At 39.4% G+C, this 20,062-nt stretch overlaps 2 protein-coding genes across 2 annotated transcripts; one reads left to right on the top strand and one right to left on the bottom strand.

Moving 5' to 3' along the window:
- Nucleotides 1–2,210: 2,210 nt before the first annotated feature.
- Nucleotides 2,211–5,022, top strand: ccn2a (cellular communication network factor 2a). Its single transcript, XM_084737637.1, has 5 exons — nt 2,211–2,503; nt 2,725–2,941; nt 3,040–3,291; nt 3,398–3,609; nt 3,724–5,022. Exons 1-5 carry the CDS (start codon nt 2,441–2,443, stop codon nt 4,018–4,020), a joined length of 1,041 nt encoding a protein of 346 aa, XP_084593763.1. The 5' UTR covers nt 2,211–2,440; the 3' UTR covers nt 4,021–5,022.
- Nucleotides 5,023–7,871: 2,849 nt separating this feature from the next.
- On the bottom strand, nt 7,872–19,653 carry LOC146314204 (uncharacterized). Its single transcript, XM_084738128.1, has 8 exons — nt 19,384–19,653; nt 19,020–19,069; nt 17,187–17,280; nt 13,667–13,735; nt 13,468–13,554; nt 11,897–12,214; nt 10,298–10,713; nt 7,872–8,771 (listed from the first exon to the last, which is right to left on the bottom strand). The coding sequence occupies exons 1-8, from the start codon at nt 19,448–19,450 to the stop codon at nt 8,688–8,690; spliced, it is 1,185 nt and encodes a 394-aa protein (XP_084594254.1). The 5' UTR covers nt 19,451–19,653; the 3' UTR covers nt 7,872–8,687.
- Nucleotides 19,654–20,062: the final 409 nt, after the last annotated feature.

A 20,062-nucleotide genomic window follows, 5' to 3' on the forward strand; every position in this document is an offset into this window, starting at 1 on the left:
TCAGTTATCAGGTGGCAGCCCTATAAAATAAAATGCAATGGTAAAGGTTAAAGTAGTGGTTTCAGATGCCGTCCAAAGAGGCACAATTATGCAGTATTTCACAGAGAGGCAAGGATTAGTCAAAATGTGGAATTTTTTAGAAAATTGTTTTAATGACACCCATGGACATTAAGTGAATGGCCTTTGGCATATATGCATTGAGCATAAGCATCCTGAGCACCCTGGGCATCTGCCAAAACAGTGATGCAACATATATGAGACTGAGTGCGATTTTCCAGCATCATACTGTTATTAAGTTAAGCTAAGCTACCATTAGCTTGCATTGCACACTGCTAGTGCTGTAGGGAGTGGAAGAGAGGCAAAGTACTTGTGAGTGCGCATAAAGGTTGCATCCTTTTTTCTGCCCAAAAGACATCCTGACTCATTTACACAGAAATCAATCCACAGGCTCTTATAGTTTAAACAACTGGGGACGGTATCATTTTTTAGGTTATGTTACAATGCATTCACACAAGACAAAACAGTTAATACATGTAAGCTGCTTCACGTAGTACCTCTAACACGAACTTATGCAGCAGAACTTTTTTTTCTTTCTCATGTCATTAATCATCTCATGACCTCTCAAATTTGTATTGTGACCCTTTTGAGGGTACACGACCCCTGGATTGGAAACCACTCTATACACAGTAGTTACAAATAGCCCCACCTTAACCAGCTACAATAGTAAAATGCTACTTATGTGTTGATACCGCAGCTTCAAAGCATTAAAATTCCTGCATTAAAATGTCATATAGACATCTGTCATATCTTTTGTTGAGTTGTTTACTCAAATTATCCCAAATGTTTCCAGCGATGCTCTGAGAAATTCATAATTTATTGAAGGCAATGTGTTTTCTGCAAACAACTGCTAGCTAAGTGTGAACTGCTACAACTGTCTGGAAAAGATGAGGTAAGACAGATACGTCAGAGAGTGAGGAAGTAAATCAGCAAAAAAAAAACCTTTAAAATTACCTTATTCATGAAGATGATTTCTGCCTGAGACATGTCGAATAGATTTTCATCTGCGAGTGGTTCATCAGTGGTTATTTGACAGTAAAGTAACAACTCCCATGATCCCACGCCTTTTCATGATATCATTAAACTATATGTATTGTTATGGTTTTAATTAGAGAGCCCGCTAGCAACAAAATTTAGATATTGTGCTTTTAAGTAGGACTTAAAATGCAGGACTTTTTATTGTAATGTAGTAGAATTTACATTGTGATATTTCTACTGTTACCTCAGTAAATGATCAGGATAGTTCTTCCACCATTGCTACCTTTCAGTGAGTCTGTATCTGGTTTACATATTATGAATTACAAGGGAATAATATCATGGCAATGAGCTATTCATCATGTGTATCATACAACAGGATTGGAGGAAGTATTTGTATTTAAACTGCTTCATTCATGCATAAAAGGTCATGTTCTCTAATGGTGAGTGCTTAAAGTTGCAGTTCAGCTACTGATGTCACTGTGCAAAAATGCCACTGCAGTGTCCCAGATGTAACCACACAAGTACAGAAGATTGCAGCAGTTGCCAAGTTTCTGTACAGCAGCAAGCACCTTGATAGATAACCAGCACAAGTTAATGACTCAGATGAATTTCCTCTCCCGAACAGCTTGCTGTTAATTTACTAAAGTACAGGCTGTCTGTGCACCTTTGACGCCAAACCAAGGAATGCTGTTGTGGGCTTAAAGTTATAACCACCAGGTACACATCAATCGGTTTATATAATTATTGCATGTTGATGCACTTTTATGAGTTTCTACCTGTTGTTATCTAACTGTTCCTCTTTCATGTAAAGCCCTTTGTGCCTTCACTTTTGAACTGTGCTCCTTTTTTTCTTTTCTTCTTTTTTTAAAATTAATATTTATAGGTACCGGCTGTCTGTTTGTGAAGTCAGTGTTCAGGAATTCCCAGTGTGGGGTCCCAGGCCTCTAACCAGACTTAACCTCCCATTCCAGATGAAAGCTGCTCTGAGAGAGACAGTGTTGTTTGGCCCGAGCAGCAGAGCCTTGCCTTCAGACAGCAGGAATGTGGGATGTCTGGAGTGGGGGTCAGGAAGCGAGGAAAGAATGCCAAGTATGTCCATGTTTGTCCAGGGCTGGCTCTCCATTCAGCTCCCAGTGACGTGCTCCGAGGGCCAGCGAGTATAAAGGGAGCTCAGCTCTGCAGTCAGAACTCAGATCAACTCCTCTACCGAAGCTAAACTCTAGCTTTCACCAAGAAAGAAAGAAAGAAAGACTGTGACTGGAGCAGCGGAGAAACGCTACGAGACGAACTAGACAAGAGATCAACTTGATCAGAAAAGGTTTCTCAAGCTCAAACTCTGAGACTAAAGGAAGACTTTCTCTACGAGACTTAAAGGAAAAACTAGAATTTCTACAAGGAAGAAAAGATGTCTGCTGGAATGAAGAAGATGATTTTGCTGCCTTTCTTGTGCACCATGCTCTCATACATGGTAAGTTTAACCAAAGACTTCATACTGCTGTTTTCATACAGACTTTAAATATATGGGCAGTGCTTTGAGTCTTTAAACTTTACTCCTGTCACACCATGACAGAAACTCCAGCCTTAGGAGACATTGTGTTCCCTAGGAGCTGGATGTAGAAACGTGACTATAACAGACTTTGTAGAGATGATATCTAACTGAGCATGTGTCTGGTTGTGTCTTGTGCTCAGGCTGCTGGTCAGGAGTGCACCGGCCAGTGTTCGTGCCCTGCCACTCCCCCTCAGTGCCCCCCAGGAGTGAGCCTGGTGCTGGATGGCTGTGGCTGCTGCCGGGTGTGTGCCAAACAGATGGGGGAGCTCTGCACGGAGAAAGACGTCTGCGACCCACACAAAGGACTCTACTGTGACTTTGGAGCCCCCATTAACCGACGCATAGGAGTGTGCACAGGTGAGGCATTGACCACTGAAGTAATTACTTTCTCTGCCTTTAAAATCCTTATTGTACGAACCGAATCGTGACCTTTCCCTTGCTGTATCTCCCGATAGCTCGTGATGGAGCCACCTGTGTGTTTGGAGGCATGGTGTATAAGAGCGGAGAGACTTTCCAGAGCAGCTGCAAGTACCAATGTACCTGTCTGGATGGAGCCGTGGGCTGCGTCCCTCTTTGCTCCATGGATGTCCGGCTGCCCAGCCCCGACTGCCCCATGCCAAGACGGGTCAAGGTGCCAGGGAAGTGCTGCGAGGAGTGGGAGTGTGATTCTCCCTACAGAAACAGCTTCATGGGCTCTGCTTTGGCTGGTAAGTTTGTCTCTTTCTCTGTATCAAGGTAGTTTTCAAGCACATGAGACTGTAGTTTCTTTGTTAGTCTGTTGGTCTAATCCAGTGTTTCCTTCTGTTTTTACAGCATACAGAGAGGAGGAGACCTATGGCCCAGATCCCTCCATGATGAGGGAGAACTGCCTGGTTCAGACTACTGAATGGAGTGCCTGCTCTAAGACTTGCGGCCTTGGTATCTCCACCAGGGTCACCAACGATAACCGCGAATGCCGCCTGGAGAAACAGACCCGGTTGTGTATGGTGCGACCATGCGAGTCCCAGCTGGAGCAGAGCATTAGGGTGAGTTTCTGAACTGAACTGTACTGCTTTCATGAACTCTGCAGATACAAAGACAGCATTTACAGCACTAGGATGTTTAATAAAGTCATTTTTCTCTTAATTTTCTTCCAACAGAAAGGAAAGAAGTGCATCCGTACTCCAAGACTCTCCAAGCCCATGAAGTTTGAGATCTCCGGCTGCACTACCACCAAGTCTTACCGGCCAAAATTCTGTGGCGTCTGCCTGGACGGCCGCTGCTGCACCCCCCACAGAACCACCACCCTGCCCATGGAGTTCAAATGCCCCGACGGACAGGTCATGAAGAAGCACATGATGTTCATCAAGTCCTGCGCCTGCCACCACAACTGCCCCGGGGAGAACGACATCTTCGAGTCCATGTATTACAAGAAGATGATGGGAGACATGGCGTGAGCCACTTGAGGGACGATCGCAGCTTATGACTTGAAAACAAACAGAACTCCATCTCATTTTGCAGCTCAGTATATATGTTTATGTTTTATTTTTGTCATTTTTTCATTGTAAAAGTAGTCCAGATGCTTGTCTAAGTGTCTGTGTGTTTTGTACGGCTGGTGTACATCAGCCACATAGACTCAGACAGAGGGCTGCATAGCAGCTCCAAGAGATTCCTGCACTATAACTTCTATTTTTGACAAACCTACTGTCAGGTTTATGCCCATTCCCCCTTGAAATCCCCTTTTACAGACCCGTCCATTTTACTGTATGCGTTCTATACCTTATCTAAACCATGACCTCCTCTCTAAACGAGCGGTCTAATAACTCCCCCCATCCTCCGAGCCCAGACCAGACCTGCAAACTCTAAGCAGCTGTAGATGGAGCACACAGACCACAGCAGGCCAGTGTTCCCCTGTCCAAACAGGTCTGAATGTGTCCTTGTATGTGTGTGTGTGTGTGTGTGTGTGTGTGTGAATGTCGGCCTTGTCTACGCTGTTCACTCTGCTCACAGAGTAGAGGAAAGGTCAGAGTTTCCGCCCAGCATGTGGATGAGAAAGCAGGCAGCAGTGTGCTGAGTTTAGGGTTAGATATCAAACACAGTGGGCTTTGCCACGGCACTGAGAAAAAAAAAGAGAAGTTGACTATTACTGATTCAGGTCAGAAGGACGAGACCAAGTGTCTATAGGAACAAAGTGTCTATTTTGTACAAAAATAGAAGAAAAAGACTGGAAGAATTGTAATTTCATTCCTTTTGTGTATTGTTGATGTGTAAATTATGTATATATTTGTACAGTTTAAGTTAATTTAAAAGCCAAATTTGTTCTGTGCTTCAAAATGTATCAATAGTGTATTTTTTGTCAACAGTATTTTTTACTATTTTATTGAGAAGTGTGACAAAAATGTTACATGTTTCACTTTGTAGCTGGAAATAAAATGTTATATTTTTTTATACAAACACAAGTCCTCCAAGTTTTCTTTCAACAATTTTGATAAATATGTGCAGTTATTTTCTTTTAACATCCACTGACATTCAAAACTACACACATACTATGAGATCAACTAACACCTCAAACCCAGGGTGGAGGTTTATTTCCACACTGGAGGGGGCATCAAACAGTTATTTCCTTCATTTTGGTGATTTTTTAATGCACCATTTGTCCTTTTTCATTCAGTCAATCAGTTTATAGTGGGAATGTCTTTCTGTTTATAGAAAGAAAAACACAAATATCAGGCTATAGGTGACAGATCAAAATATAATGAAATATAATGCAGGAGGGCTCTCAGGCAAACAGTCCCCTCTCCTCCTCAAAGGTCCAAATATTAAAGGGGACCCGTCCCTTCCATCTCTGCTGAAGTCTACGCCTTAGCTTCAAACTAACCACAGTTAACAGGCACAGGACTCATCTTAGTTACCTGCATAACTAGATCACAATTTCTTCAGGTTTTTATGTCAGCTCTGCATCTAAAGTGAATAAAAATAGGAAACTGGTCAATCATGTAGGAGGTTTGTCCTACTTCTCTAATAAAGTTAATTAAATTAAAACAAACTGAACTTTTGTGATGTTCCACAACTGATTCACAGTGGTGTGTGTGAGTGAATATTGGTTGTTTTATTCCCACCTGAGTTTTCATGTGATGCTATTTAATACACTTCCACTCAGGTTTATTGAACACCTATACTGTAATGCCTTCTTCAGTGAACAAACGGGTTTAAAAAAATATGAATTAATGCAACAAACAACCAGATTAATGTGCAAAAGTGTAGGCTGTTTACCAAATGGCTATCGCTCCCTATTGATTTGATAGCTGACCTGAAAGAGGACATTCTGAATACAATGAATTATGCAGTGCTGCAAAGCATTCGTACTTGTTTCTCTTTAATTTTTACATAAGACAAGATGGAAATCTAGGTTCCAAAGAACAAAAAGGAAGTGTCCCAGTGTGACTAAACAGTATGTTGCCCTTCTCCCCTGACAGCACTCACCTTTGCAAATGAAGACTGAGACAGTGGAATATCGCCATCTGGTGCCCTCTCCTTTTTGCTGTCATGAATTTTTTATAATATTTGCAGCCTGTTTTGGTGTCCTTATACATAAATCTTAAAAGGAGGAGATCTTCACTGCCTTTAATGAATCTGATTTGTGGCAGAAACTTCTAAATAATATGTCTAACAAGTATTTGACATGAAATAGTAGAGCAAACACAGGTGTTACTAATTATACTAATTAAAGTTATTTCTACTCAAGTCAAACAGAGTCATGGTGCTGCTATGCTGCATGTTGGCTCTCTGGAAAGGTGACCTTAATTAGTATCATTGGTAACACCTGTGTTTACCCTAATATTTCATATCAATATGTCTGGTCTATTTTTTCTAGATATAGTTGAACTCAGTATTTTATTATTATGAGATTTTGTCCATTTTCTCCTACTCCCCGAAACTCAGATCCTAAGAAATAGCCCTGCTCTTGTCTCTGCCCCATCCTAATTTAGGATCTTAAAATTTTCCCTTTTTTCCCTCTTGTTGCACTGATCTTTATTTGTCTAACAGAATCAGCTCCTGTGATAACGGCAAAAAAAAACTCCTGCTCTTCTTGTCTTTCTACTGTTATTCACACACTAGTCGGGATAATTAGCAGAAGCAAGTCAGAATTCAGTCATCTCCAAATAAGATGTTTATTTTTGATAGGACAAAGGAAAGCAACAATTTACTCCTGATAAAGCTGTAATCTGATCTTTTTCTTCTTTCTCTTTGCCAACTTTGAATTGTGATTCAACCATTTTTGTGGTTTGCTACATTTACCTTTACATACTTTTATAATTAATTTGTAATACAAAACCACCTTCAAATAACTGAGATTGTTAGGAAGATTTATTTTGCATGGAAAAACTTTATATTTTTTATTTGCATATATTGGTTGTATATTTACAGACATCTCTTAACAGTTTCAGTGTATAGCAGTTATATATATTTAAAGCTACTACAAGGAACTTTCATGTTGTGTTAATTTTGGAGGCCCCTGTGGACAAAAGCGGTCATATATTCACTTTTATTACCACCAAATATAAAGTTAAAAATAAAACTTTTTATAGAAAAATCTCCTCCTGCTTCTTCTTAACTGGCTGGCATTCTTCTCATTGTAAATCTGTTTGGCAAAGTGTAAAGACAAGCTTGTTTCACCTGATTTCAACCTGGTTGCAGGTGTTAAGAATAACTACATGTATAGAAGTAGCCGATCTTCTCATGAATGGTCACTTTTGCTTATGTAGGTCATATAGAGACATCTGAGACTATTTCATAACCAGTTAAAATGTCTTTGTAGTAGCTTTAAACTGCCAGAGAAAACAGAACTTTTAGCATTTTCACTTTCTCCTCTGCCCACGCTCTATTCTCGTCTCCTTTCAACACACCACAATGTGTGATTCAAGTCTACACCGGCTCTTTCCTCTTAATAGTAGCAACTAAAAGAATAATGTAACACTGGTGCCAAAACTAAAGGGTTAAAATGCTGTTGTCTTGGAACTGAATCTACTGTATAAACAGCTTGTGGGTCAGAGTGATGATTCATGTTCTCAGCTCCTTCGCCCACAAACACAACCAAGTGCAAACTACAGATTGCATCTACAGTGTGAATTAATGTCTCTTTACAGTGGAGTTCACTATGGACTGTATGAATAAAATACAGTTTATGAATAATATATGATATAGTATTGAATGAATTTGTCTTATCTGCAGTTTCAATTATATTTAATCAGATACCAAGTGATGAAAGTGATGCAAAAAACAGTCCATTAAGATACCTACACAGATGTAAATTTGTTAGTATGCAGAGTTTATTGCATTAATTCTCTTATGCAAATTCCATTTGATTCTAGAGACATTAAAAGGATTTAATAAAACAGAGATTTCCAGATAAACTCATTTCAATTTATTTGTTTTCTTACATAAATTAAGTACAGTTTAAGTTACAATCCTGCCATTAATCTGCTAAAAATGTTCAATTATTGCCTTGGCTTGACTGTATCTATAATAAGTAAGCATCGATGTCTTCTTCTTCTGCTTCCTCTACAGTAAGTAAGCATCCCAGAAAGAGCTTTATACATGTATACATGCCGTTACTGTACAACCTCACCTTGTTGGTGTGTGTGCACCTGGATCTGCCTCAGCCTTTCATATAAATCAGTGTTCAGTGATAAAATAATTGGAAAGCAGGCGAGATACAATTTGCAGAAAGAGAAGAGATGATTGTCAGAGAAAATGAAGGAAAACAAGCTGTCAACCTTCACTGCTGGAAAGATTTTTCCTGTAGGAGCCTTGCTGTGTGTTCTGGCTATTATATGCATGTGTTTGAATGCACAGAATTTGTACAGTTGTATGTTTTTAGTTTTTAATATGCATGTCTAGCTGCATCTACTGTATACTAATCTATGTGAGGGACAGGATGTCATAGGGGAGGCTGCAGCAGTGTGGTGCAAGGGGGCATCCTCCGGAAAAACAGCGAAAGATAAAATCTGGTCACATATTCACACACTCTATCTGTGGAAACCAGGCAGCTGGTAAAGCGGAGGAGTACGAGGAGGCAGAAGAGGTTGCGGTGTCAACTTTTTTACCAATCGCTCTCTCTCTCTCAGCCTCGCCGCAGCTCGTGGAGTTTCTGGGCAACGTTTTCCAGCTCTGACTCGATGGCTGCCAGGCTTTCAATCTCTGGCTCCTGCAGATATAATGAGAGGACAGTGAGATGCTTAGAGTGCAAACGATCAGATATATGTGCAAACTTTTCATGCACAACAGCTCTAAAAATATGCAGACACAATTGCTTCCAGGGCTTTTGGAAAGGACACATTATGACCAGGATTGTCAGTTTGGGGCCATTAGGCTATCACAGTCTGAACAGCTTCCTTCGATCAGGCTGCCAAACTGCAGCTGTGCCATTTTGTATCTTCACGGGGTTCAAGCTGCAGGGAGGATTCGGCTTCATTATTTTTTAAAACACAAAAACATAACTCAGTGTTTTGGCTTTGAGCTAGCAAACCACAGGGCTCAGCGCTACAATAGGTCTGTCACAATAATTCCTTTATGGACTTGTCGTGCAATATGACCTCGATCATTTTTGCTGACCTTTATATTGCTGTTAGTGTTTACATGAGTATTTGTTTACACCAGCATTTTCATTTCAAAGCTACACTCCAGCACTCAAGGTAGCTAAATGAGAGAGAAGAGCTCATTAATGTGAATAAGCCAGTATGTTTTGGTTGTGTGGTTTTATTTCATTTATGTCTTATTTATCGAGGTTATTTTTTCACATTACAATTTCAGTGTCTGAATATTCTTCAATATTCTATATTCTTCAATAAAGTTAATTGCTCTCTGAAAAGATGGGCTTGCATTATTATGCACAAAATGGTCTTAGAAAGCCAACAATATTGTTAATTGTGGTTAACACTTGTACACTTACTCAATGCCGCGTAAGTTTTTAATAATGTTTGGATCCCACTTGGATCTTCATCAGGTCAGAATTTTTAAGTGTACAGACTTTTGCTTTGATGCTGTTTCCTCTGCGTTGCACCTACATATAATTACTCTATGTAGTTATCATGACAGGCCTAAAGGTTTGAGCCTTTTTGAGTAGAAAATAACATGATGCATAAAGTCATTATTTAAAGGAATTCAAGGAAAAGGAATATCCTGCAAAATAAATGTATTAATTTACAGAGGATTATGTGCTAGACTATTTATTGAACATAAGCAGTAACAAACAAGATATAAAGTGTTAAATAGAGAGCTTTAGAAGTGAAGGGAGATGGACTTGTTATCCTTGGGCAGATGCTAGCCATTTTGTCTTTATGCTAAGCTAAGCTAATAGGCTGCTGGATGTAGCTTCATATTTACCATGAGAGTTGTATCAATCTTCTACAGAAGAACATGGGGCCAATAAGGGGAGGGGGAAATGAGAGAAGGAAAGTTTTCTTTATGTTGGATTTTGAGAATAAAGTCAAAATGTTGAGAATAAAGTGGTATCATTTTAACATTTTTATCAAAATGAAAAAAAACCCCATCTTCCTCCACTAATTTTTTTTCCTGTACGCCTGGCCCTACTGCTCTTCCATAATCTTCATATCTAATTCTCAGCAAGAAAACAAATAAACTTGTTTTCCAAAATGTCAAACTGCTGTTTTATCCTCAGCTGCTCTACAAAGTTACAACACTTGTTGGGAGATAAAGGCATTGACAGCACACCTCTGACTTTCGGCTGGCACTCCCCTCCTCCTCCGACCCCCTCCTCTCCTCAGGTCCCCTTCTAGCAATCATCTGCAGCTCCTTCTCCTCTGGACTCCTCTGTGCGTCTCTTTTACTGTTCTCCTCCTCTTCCTCTGAGACTTCTTTCGAATGATGTGGCACTTCCTGCTGCGCCTCCTTTCCAACTTCTTTCTTCTTCTTCAGCGACAGCGCCTTGCCCCTCTTGGTCCATCGCTTTAGGCTCTCTCTGCTTCCTTTCTTCGCCTGCCCTTCATCCTCTTCTTCGGCTTGTTTCTCGTCTTGTTTATGTGAGAAAAGTGCAGAGCTCTTGTCTTTGTCCTCTTCATCTTCTTCATCAAACAGCCTCTCTTTTGATTTGCTTCTGGGTGCATCTCTCTTCTCACCAGATCCAGCACCTGGGAATAAGAAATATAAAGAATGTGGTGTATTTTTTTCTGTTTTGAACTGAGACACCTCTACTACAGTCGACTACGGGCAGATACTCTCCACCATCAGCAAGATTCCACTTCTCGTAATGAAATATTTCGTGCCAGCTGGCAGCTCTGCCCCCAGTGCTACTCGCTGTGCTTTATGGGAATTAACAGCATGACTGGAGCAATCAGATGACTTGGCTGAAGCTCCCTTCTGTAGAATAGGTATGCATATTTCATTGTAGCTACTTTGTCCTTTTAGCCCAAGAAAAAGAAAATCTAAATCTTGATTGCGGTCTTGATCTAAGGATGGAGATTATGGCAGATGATTCCAGCTGTAACTGCGCACACCAGCTCATTTGAATTCTGCGACATGGAGACATTTAATCATTTCTTTTGGTGAGCTGTCTGTCAGTATGCCAGCCATGTTGGCCCCGCTCCCCCTGTGGGGGGGCTGAAATTCATCATGTAGATGGAAGCACTTCCATCAATCACCCAGTCCTCTTGTGGCAGGCGGTTTCATCTACAAGCCTGGAGGTTTTTTTCACCCTCCTTATCTTAAAGGGACAGTTCAGCCTAAAATCAAAACACATTTTACAGATCTTTTTATCTATCTAGATAGTATTGGTGTGAGTCGTTGAGTTTTGGAAATTTAAGCCGTAGAGATGTCTGTTTTCCCTAGAAAATAATGAAACTAGCTTGTTTTCCATGCACATGCTGGTCTGGTTTGACTGAGTAAATAAACCCTTCCTCGTGTGCAATGATATGATTGATGGATGTACTTCAGTAAAGAGAAAGTAGTTCCTTCATGAAAGTGCTCATAACAGGGTCTGCAGATTATCTTGAAAAACGGGGTCATGATTTCTGGAAAGCGATATTGCTGTTGACTTTTTCAAATGTTTTGTTGTTGCTGTTGTTGTTGTTGTTGTTTTGGCACTTTGACCACCACAAGACAAGAGACATTTAGTTCCATGGTATCTCCAAAACTCGGCAACTCATACCAATAAGATGTAGATGGATAAACAGCATTACAGGTAAGAGGAAAAATCTGTATTTTTGATTTTGGGGTGAACTGTGCCTTTCATATTCTGCTATCTTATGAGTTTCTTTCTCTTTTTATTGTAAATAAAATAACTTGCAAACATAAAGAAAGAAAATGTCCACTCACCTTTCTTATCCTTGGTCATGGTTTCCTCTGAGTTCTCCTCTGAGTCTGCTCTCTTCTCTTCATGCTCCTCTTCGTCCTCTTCTTCCTCCTCCCTGTTGTCAGCCTTGGCCTCGCTCCACTCCTCCATGTGACTTGCTGGCCTCTCCTCACTTTCCCTCTTTACCTGCATCTCTTCAGCCTTGTCATTGTCCTCCTGTGACTCTTCATCTCCTGGGCTCTCATCCTGTTCTTCCTCTCCATCTCCATTTAACGTCCTCCTTTTCTGGGACAGAATGGATCTTTCACCGGGGCCTCCTAAAGCCTCCAACATGGATCGATCTGACAACAGGGAGGGGTAGGGATTTAATTTACTAGAAGGCATTGATTTTCCCGTGATGTTAAAAGAAGGCGCTTACACGAAAGCAGGACAGTTTATCACTGGGTATTTTTATGTCATTTTGCTTAATGGAGTGGGTCAGTATGTCAGATTTTACGTAATACAATAAAATTGTGCATCACATGATGCTTAAACGTCCCTGCCTTTGCAATTTTCTCACCATACCTTCATATGTACATGCCATGATCCATCTACATGTGATGATGTATTTAATGGCTGCACAGACCAACAGTGTCAACAACGATTCCTCTGCTTTTGCCTCTTTCTCAAGAGATACTTTAGTACCATCTCCTCCATCATCTCTCTCCATTTTTGTTGTTGTCAGAAACTTTTGACTCGTCATCTTTTTCTTAGGGGTAACTTTGACTCTGAGAAGTGCTCTCTAGTTGATGTATTACTTAATTTCCAAGCCAACTCAGGAATTATATGACTGCTACTTTGTTTAAAACGTAGATATCTATTTTTGAATGTAAAGGGAGCAAAAATGAGCCTTTAGACTGAAATTTATGCAACAGGGTGATAAGGGGCCAAAACAAAGGGTAATAGTCAAGAAACACATTTGAAGATTGCAACAAAGCACAACTACTCCGAAGCAGATTACCACATTTTTTGCAAAATATTACTCTACCATTACTACATAATTTTCCCTCATTATTTGGTAATAAATAGGTAATAATCAAGTAATAACTGAAATTATCAAAACGATTACCTCCACTATTACCATGTTATTATCGAGCTCTAATGTAAAGTGCTACAATTTGCAGCATTGTAAGTTTACAATTAACACTATTCTATCCATTTTGCAGTTCTCACAGAGCTGAAAAGCCCTTCAGGCTGGCAGCCAGAGAACACACACTGGGTCAAGGTGCGTGGATACACCTTATTTAATAGATTTTTTTTTTGTCATTACTGCACTTGCTCCTGCACTGCTGCTCGCCCACTGTGTGCTTCACATGGTGTCTGGCACTGACTTTAAAAAAGCCAGGTGTGCCGTCGGGTGGAAGGACCACAGAAAGCATCAGCAGAGTTTAAATTCACCTCAGCATATCTCCTCTGCCTTGCTGACAACATAAAATGGGAAATAATGGAGGTGATACATCATTTTGACAGCTGCTGCATTTAAAATTGTTGATTAGATATTCGCTTAAAGTGGAACTGTGATGAGAGATAAACAACGCGACGATGCAGAACTCACCAGCCTGATCACTTGCAGTCTGAGGAGTTTGTGTTGTTGGGTCAGGAGCAGCAGCATCTCTCTGCAGCTGAGATCTCTCTTGACCACCTAACATTAAAACAAATTATTCAAGATTTCTTTCTATGCTATCATCTTTATGTTAAAAGAAATGTAAACAAGCACTCAAGCATGCTTCGATTGCTTGTGATCTGTGACTCACCTTGAACAGCAATCTCCTGCAGCTCCTTCAGAAAGTTATGATGGCGAAGGATAGAAACAAGCCTGTCATCTGCATATAAACATACACACACATTAACATTAGTGATGGAAAGTAACGAAGCATTTTTTTTAAATAAGCATTTTTATTTTATTTTTTTACCAAAGTGAGGTTCCTCTCTCCAGAAAAATTGAGTTTCATAGACTTTGTCTCCTGCATTCTGGGGACTTTTCGAGAATGAAAATAACATAATAAGTACACATTTTTGGAAAACAGATGCCTGCAGATGACCTGAAACTGATACTTATTAGCTACAGCATTTAGACTCCCCTGGTCCAATTTCACATTTGATTACAGTGACAAAAAAGTGAAAAATGTGCCCCTTTCCTTTAAAATTTTCTGTATGAAACAGAAATTCTTCTTGCCAGGTCATCTGAAATTTTCTTTCTGTCTCTTAGCTCTCTTCACTTCTCTTTCCATCTTTCACTTGTCATTGTGTCTAGAAGGGAACCCCAGACATGCGATCTTTCTCTAACACTAACATCAAATCTTGCAAGAGTTTTGCAAATCAAGGGTTGCCTTCTAGACATGGCTCTTACTCACAGAGGAGACAGAGGAGGACAAGGCGCGAGCATTAATGTATGAGGGACACCTGGATACTGCCATACGGCGGGCTCAAACAGCTCCCTGCTGCGGCACAAAACAACATTTGGTGTTGTTGTCTGAGTGAAAACAGCAGACTTTAGAGTTGTAGGGCTTACACATGCTGTATAATGATGGAGATTTGTCAGAAATTGGAGGAAGTATGGGAGAATTGTGACCCCGAGAGTTAACCAGGTGAGAGCAATGAAAAACAAGTTTCTCCTGGGAAAAGAAAATTGACTTTTAGCTGCAAACATATGATGATTTCACAGGCTATGATGGATTGCTGTATTAAACTACCCAGCAGTAAGGATAATATACAGTATGCAGGCATTCAGAATATCTTTATAGAAACAGCCAATCTTCTCTCTGATGGTCTTGATTGCTTTTGTAGGTCAAATGGAGGCATCGGTTTTAAATTGAGACTGTTTTTTAGAAACTCCTTGTAGTTTACTTGCAATATGAAGCACTCCTCTGTGACTACAGAAACATGCTGGTGCCAGTAGAGACTCACTTCTTACAACAAACCCTCTAATCTGCATCACATATTAGGGTCCAGGTTACCCACAAGGCCACCTTCCCTAAAGGGAGTGTGATGGCTTTTTGCAGGCAAGAACAAAAGTGACACCCATACGCATTATTACAGCAGTAATATTAATCCAAAAACACTTACGTAAGTGTTTTCACAGTGTGGTGTTAGTGTTTCTGAACATTTCCTCACTACTGACAAACACACATCAAAATGCATGTGAACAAGTGGTTAAGTACCTCGCTCAAGAAAGAAAAGACCAGACAAAAGGCAGTAATGGGCTCCTGCAGGAGGTAAAACACAGGTATATGTCTTTCCCCTTCACTTTTTCACAGGACTCAGCAGTTTGCTTCAGTGGTTCGTCAGAGTTAATTGCCCTGAAATTTACTGCTTTCAAAGCGAGAGTACAATTAATCATTTGGCCCACAGAGACTCCCCTCCAGTGAATTACAGCAGCAGTGAGCACTGGACTTTCTGCTGACCCACAAATGGCACTGCATACTGTACTGTACGCAGCAAGCACAAAAAGACAACTGCTGTACTGTGCTGCACGTGCTCTGGCATCATGCTGTGATCTTTCTTTCTTTCTTTTTTTTTCTCCATTTTCTCTCCATGACTTTGACTCCCCCTTCTCTCCCCCTCTCCCTCTCCTCTCCATCCCTCTGGTGGTGTACAGTTTCCCGCTCAGTAACAAACGTTTGGTGAGTAATGCTCTGATTGATTTTTTACAACAAGGACAGCATCAAGGAAATACACTGGCTATGTAACTGAATAGTCTTCACTGAGTGCTAGTAACCCTACATCATTTTTTTTTTTTTTTAACCCAGCAGCCATTGCATCAATCCATTAACCTTATGATGTGGGCATGTTACTCTCAATAAAAAAGCAGAGCACGTACAGTGTTGTTGCAGTGAGGGCTGATTTGTTACATGATGATGAAGATGAAGATGGTTAAAATAAAGCTGACGTTCCCAGAATTTTGAAAATAAATGCACATTTAGACTCCATGTCACATAAAAAGGACTGCTTTATTGAATTTTTTTTATGCTTTGTTGAATCCTTAAAATACAAACAACAGCGTGAGCCATGAAAATAAAATATTTTATCTGATTATATTGTCAAATTGAACCTAACAAAGGATTAGTGTATAATCAAAACCTGAAACACTGTCTTCTTTTGTTCAGCAGTTTATTTAAGATGTGAGGATATTAAGGAAAATAAATCCAAGAGGATGACATCATTTTTTATTGCATTTTAACAATTTGTGCATCTCAACTTGGTAATATCAATATATTATAAATCATTTTGTTAATCTTATTGTGATGTCACTTATATGTTTTCTTTTCTTGGTCTCACAGTGATATATTATTGTATTTAGCTGAGTCACATGACCAAAAAAGGCCAAAAAATATTACACAAATATATTATTTAAAGGGTTTCCTCTCATCAAAAGTTAAAATTAAGTCCAGATGAAAGAGCATTTTGAGAGTATTAAGCTTCTGTATCGTGATGTATCTCTGAGTGACATAATTTAGGCAGGAGGGACACAACATTGGGTGGAATTTGATTTGACCATTGAAAAATGGGCGTCTCTGTGTAAGACTGATTGATGGGTGGATGTCATGACATTATTGGCTGAGTCAAGCACACATCATGTTTTGTTTTACAGGAAGGGAATGAAGGTTTTGTGCTTTTTTGTTTTTTTGGCATATAAAAATTAAACCATTCGTTAAATGGGTGCATAATATGACTGGAGATGTGATCTAAAAGGACTAAAAAGATACTTCTTATGTCATCTTGACTTTAATGGACAACACGATGATCGAAGGTGGCAAAATTCATCATTCATGATATAATTTTATGCTGCAAATTTTAATGCATTCCATGATATTTTCATATTTAGGTTACTGTGTACACCTGTGCATGTTAAGACAGAAGTGGTACCTATGGTTTGTCTGTTTGTATAAAGGCCCATCTTGGGACAGATGTCATAAATGAGCTTAGGTTATAAATGCTTTGACATGTGACTCTCGTCCAGGCTAACCAAGAATGGCTGTGGTTGGTATTATTTTTTTAAAATGCTGTTATCTTGAGATCATGAGTTATCTTGAGAAAACTAGGTTTGTTTTATTAAAGACAACAAGATAAATTAACCTGTGATCTCAAGATAACAGCATAAAAAAAATAACTGTAAGCACAGATGTTCTCAGCTTCCATAATTGTCCCTATAAAAAATAAATAAATAAGTAAATATTGTTTTAAGTGAAGGCATTAGTCATAACTAAAATCACATTAACATGATTAAAATTGTGATATCTAACACCCAGCTGTCGTCCTTTGGGTGGGGCTTACCTGTCTTCAGTGTGACCAAACACTCCTGACTGACAGGCATGGGGTGGGGCCTCGATAGTACGTCTGCCAACGCCTCCACGATGCACTTCATGACCTGCAGACACAGAGAACGCATGAAATGACTCAGAAACATTTGCTGTCACATTCTCATATTTGCCTGGAGAACATGTGATCAGAATATCAAAGAAGATGATTGTTTTGTTTGACAGCTTTGGTCAGTCAGTGGTATTACTGTCAAATGGGATGCTGCTACAATCAGAATGAATTAAGAGAGTTAAATAAAACAGTCCTTCTCTTGGTGGGGGCTATATGGGAATGAATCTACACAGCTTTATAGATTAAAATCCATCTGCTTCTCTTTGAATGCAGCTCTTGTGCCAAACTCACTGACTAATTCAAAGATGTGAAACCCTCAGATGAGAGATCAGAATCATTTCATCTCTCATTGTGCTTTTCAATGTCAAGCCAATCCCACATGCCTGATGATATTTCACTCGATTTTTTTCCCTCTGTCTGCCAGATCTTTGAATGCCACTCAGTCCTATTTTCACAGCTCCCATCCTTCTTTCACACATCGTCTCCATTATCTCCCCAGACCTTATTCTAGACACTACCTCCCTCTGCCTCTCCAGCATGATGTGAAATGGATCCAGCGACACCAAATCATGGAGGTCAAGGCTCTCCATCGCGCTCAGAACGGTATCTATTGATTTGAACAAGGTCGTGCTGAGATTGCCCCCAGTGGAGAAAGTGCTTAACTGAGTTAAATTGCTTGGATTAAATATTTCTAATCACTGCTGCTTGTCTTTATAGTGTGGCAAGCAGAAAGAGTAGACTCACTGTAATGAAGGTTTATTTTGTCATATCATGCATATAATTTATTGAATTTAGAATTTCAAATAAGCTTAATTACAATAGTAGCAGGAATTTAGTGCAATCAACTCATCTATTAACTCAACATAAATATTGAAAATTTACTAATTCAAGTTAATTATATTTAAAATTTCTGGCATTTAGTTTCAGAACTTACAAACATGAGTTCTTCTAACTTGAAGTCTTTTGACTTAAAATGATGAGTTGACTGAATGTACATGATCTGAATATATCTTGAGTTTGATAGAGATTTTTTTAAATCTACTCTGATAGAGTATTTTACATTGTTTATTTATCTTATATTGATGCGTATTTTTTCCTGATATTTCCATGCGTAAGTGTATTTGTTTTGTATTGTTGATATGTGATAAGTCCAGTCAATGTTTCATTGAAATGGTAATAAATTATTGAATCTTGAATCTTATTAAACACAAAAAATTCTTCAGGTATTTTTTACAAAACATAATGCACATTATTTTTATTTATTTATTTACTTTTGCAGGCAGGTTTATATGTATATTTGGTCCTTTTTCTGAGTTCATATTGTTCTGTTTGTTTGTTTGTTTTTTAAATATATAGTTTATATTGATTAATAAGTATCATTGAAAGATAACTGTTTCAGCGCCTTGGTGTAATTTTGGATTTTATAAATAAAGAATATCAGCCAATATATTGATTTTGGAATTTTGTTACTCCCTAATACAGGTGGCAGCAATGGCCTCAAAAAATCTTTAATTTTATTTTATCAAAGAAGAAAGCAGAAGCACTTTATGTTAAAAGTAAAAACAAATTTCATACAAATAAAACATGCTGTATACATCAGAATTATTATTTAAGAAAGGACATATTTTTCAAGCCGTTTTGCTTTTGTAATATCGTGATAAATATCTTTATTGTGGTATTTTGAGTTCCGTTAACAAATACCAGCTCAAATACTGCTAATTATAACCAAATCTTTACCTTCACGTCCTCATTCTCCAGCTGACTCGGAGTCACTGGCAATGACAGAACTGCAAGAAAAGTAAGAAAAGAAAGAAGAAGAAGAAGAAAAAAAAAGCATGAATCATCCCCATCTTTTATCTCGTATTTCTGCAGTCCCTGAAGCTTTGATGACACTGTCATTGAAAACACACAGGCTGGTTCGGTAACACAGGGGGACTGAATGTGCCAAAGGTGCAGGTGATTCTCTCCATCTTCCACCGCAGTTAAAGATGTTAGTCGCTGTCCTTGGTGCTGAACCCCGACAGACAACATCTGTCAACGCAGCTTCCTCTCAACCAGCCACCACATTCATCAACTTCACTCAGCTTTATCGTTTTCTTACCGCAGTTGGACAGTATTGTCAAGACGAACAGTCCTCTCCCGATCATTTTGTTGGAGACGAGGCGCATTGAGCTCTCCAGGAATAGACAAAAAATAGCGAAGCTTATATCAGAGGGTTTGGTTTCACCTCTCGGCAGGCAGTCGGGTGGATTACGGATTCATTCTGAACTAAACTTGCCGCCTTTCGGTATTTCTGGAGAGCTGAATCTGCTGCAGCGTCGGTGACCCCCGGCAGCCTCCGTCCTCTCCGGTCTCTCCACCAACACCTCACCGCAACAGCACCCGCTTTTATAGGACGAGGTGGAGAGAGGAAGTGACATCATCCTGGGGCAAATGATTGCTGTTGTACCTGATCATACCTCGGTGGTTGTCAGGGCGTGCACAGGTTAGGAATACCTCATAGTGATGGATGAGGGAGGAAGTGACGCCTTCTATTCATGTGGACTATTTTGAGATTCATTTTACTGTGCTTACTGTATATACAAGTTTTCTCCAGGAACGACTTCCAAAAGACTTGTGAAGGTTAATTCTGCAGTAATATTGTTTGCAGGCCAGGATTTCTATTTTTTCTTCTATATATTTTTCTTCATAGCTCACCTGACTACTTGAAATAAACTTGTCGTCCTTCGATATAAGAAACACATGCACACAAATTAATAAATCAATTTGTATATTTCCAC

This window comes from Lutjanus erythropterus, chromosome 15 (genome assembly GCF_056507025.1).
Source record: "Lutjanus erythropterus isolate fLutEry1 chromosome 15, fLutEry1.hap2, whole genome shotgun sequence".
NCBI lineage: Eukaryota > Metazoa > Chordata > Actinopteri > Lutjaniformes > Lutjanidae > Lutjanus > Lutjanus erythropterus.

Bases quoted from the DNA above. Each gene is read 5' to 3' on its own strand.
- LOC146314204 (XM_084738128.1), bottom strand. From the start codon at position 19,450: ATGCGCCTCGTCTCCAACAAAATGATCGGGAGAGGACTGTTCGTCTTG. The intron at 13,736-17,186 runs GTAAGCCCCACC...GTTTATATGCAG, and splicing joins TTTGGTCACACTGAAGACAG to ATGACAGGCTTGTTTCTATC. The intron at 13,555-13,666 runs GTGAGTCACAGA...TTTTAATGTTAG, and splicing joins GCAGGAGATTGCTGTTCAAG to GTGGTCAAGAGAGATCTCAG.
- ccn2a (XM_084737637.1), top strand. From the start codon at position 2,441: ATGTCTGCTGGAATGAAGAAGATGATTTTGCTGCCTTTCTTGTGCACC. The intron at 2,942-3,039 runs GTGAGGCATTGA...ATCTCCCGATAG, and splicing joins ACGCATAGGAGTGTGCACAG to CTCGTGATGGAGCCACCTGT. The intron at 3,292-3,397 runs GTAAGTTTGTCT...CTGTTTTTACAG, and splicing joins CATGGGCTCTGCTTTGGCTG to CATACAGAGAGGAGGAGACC.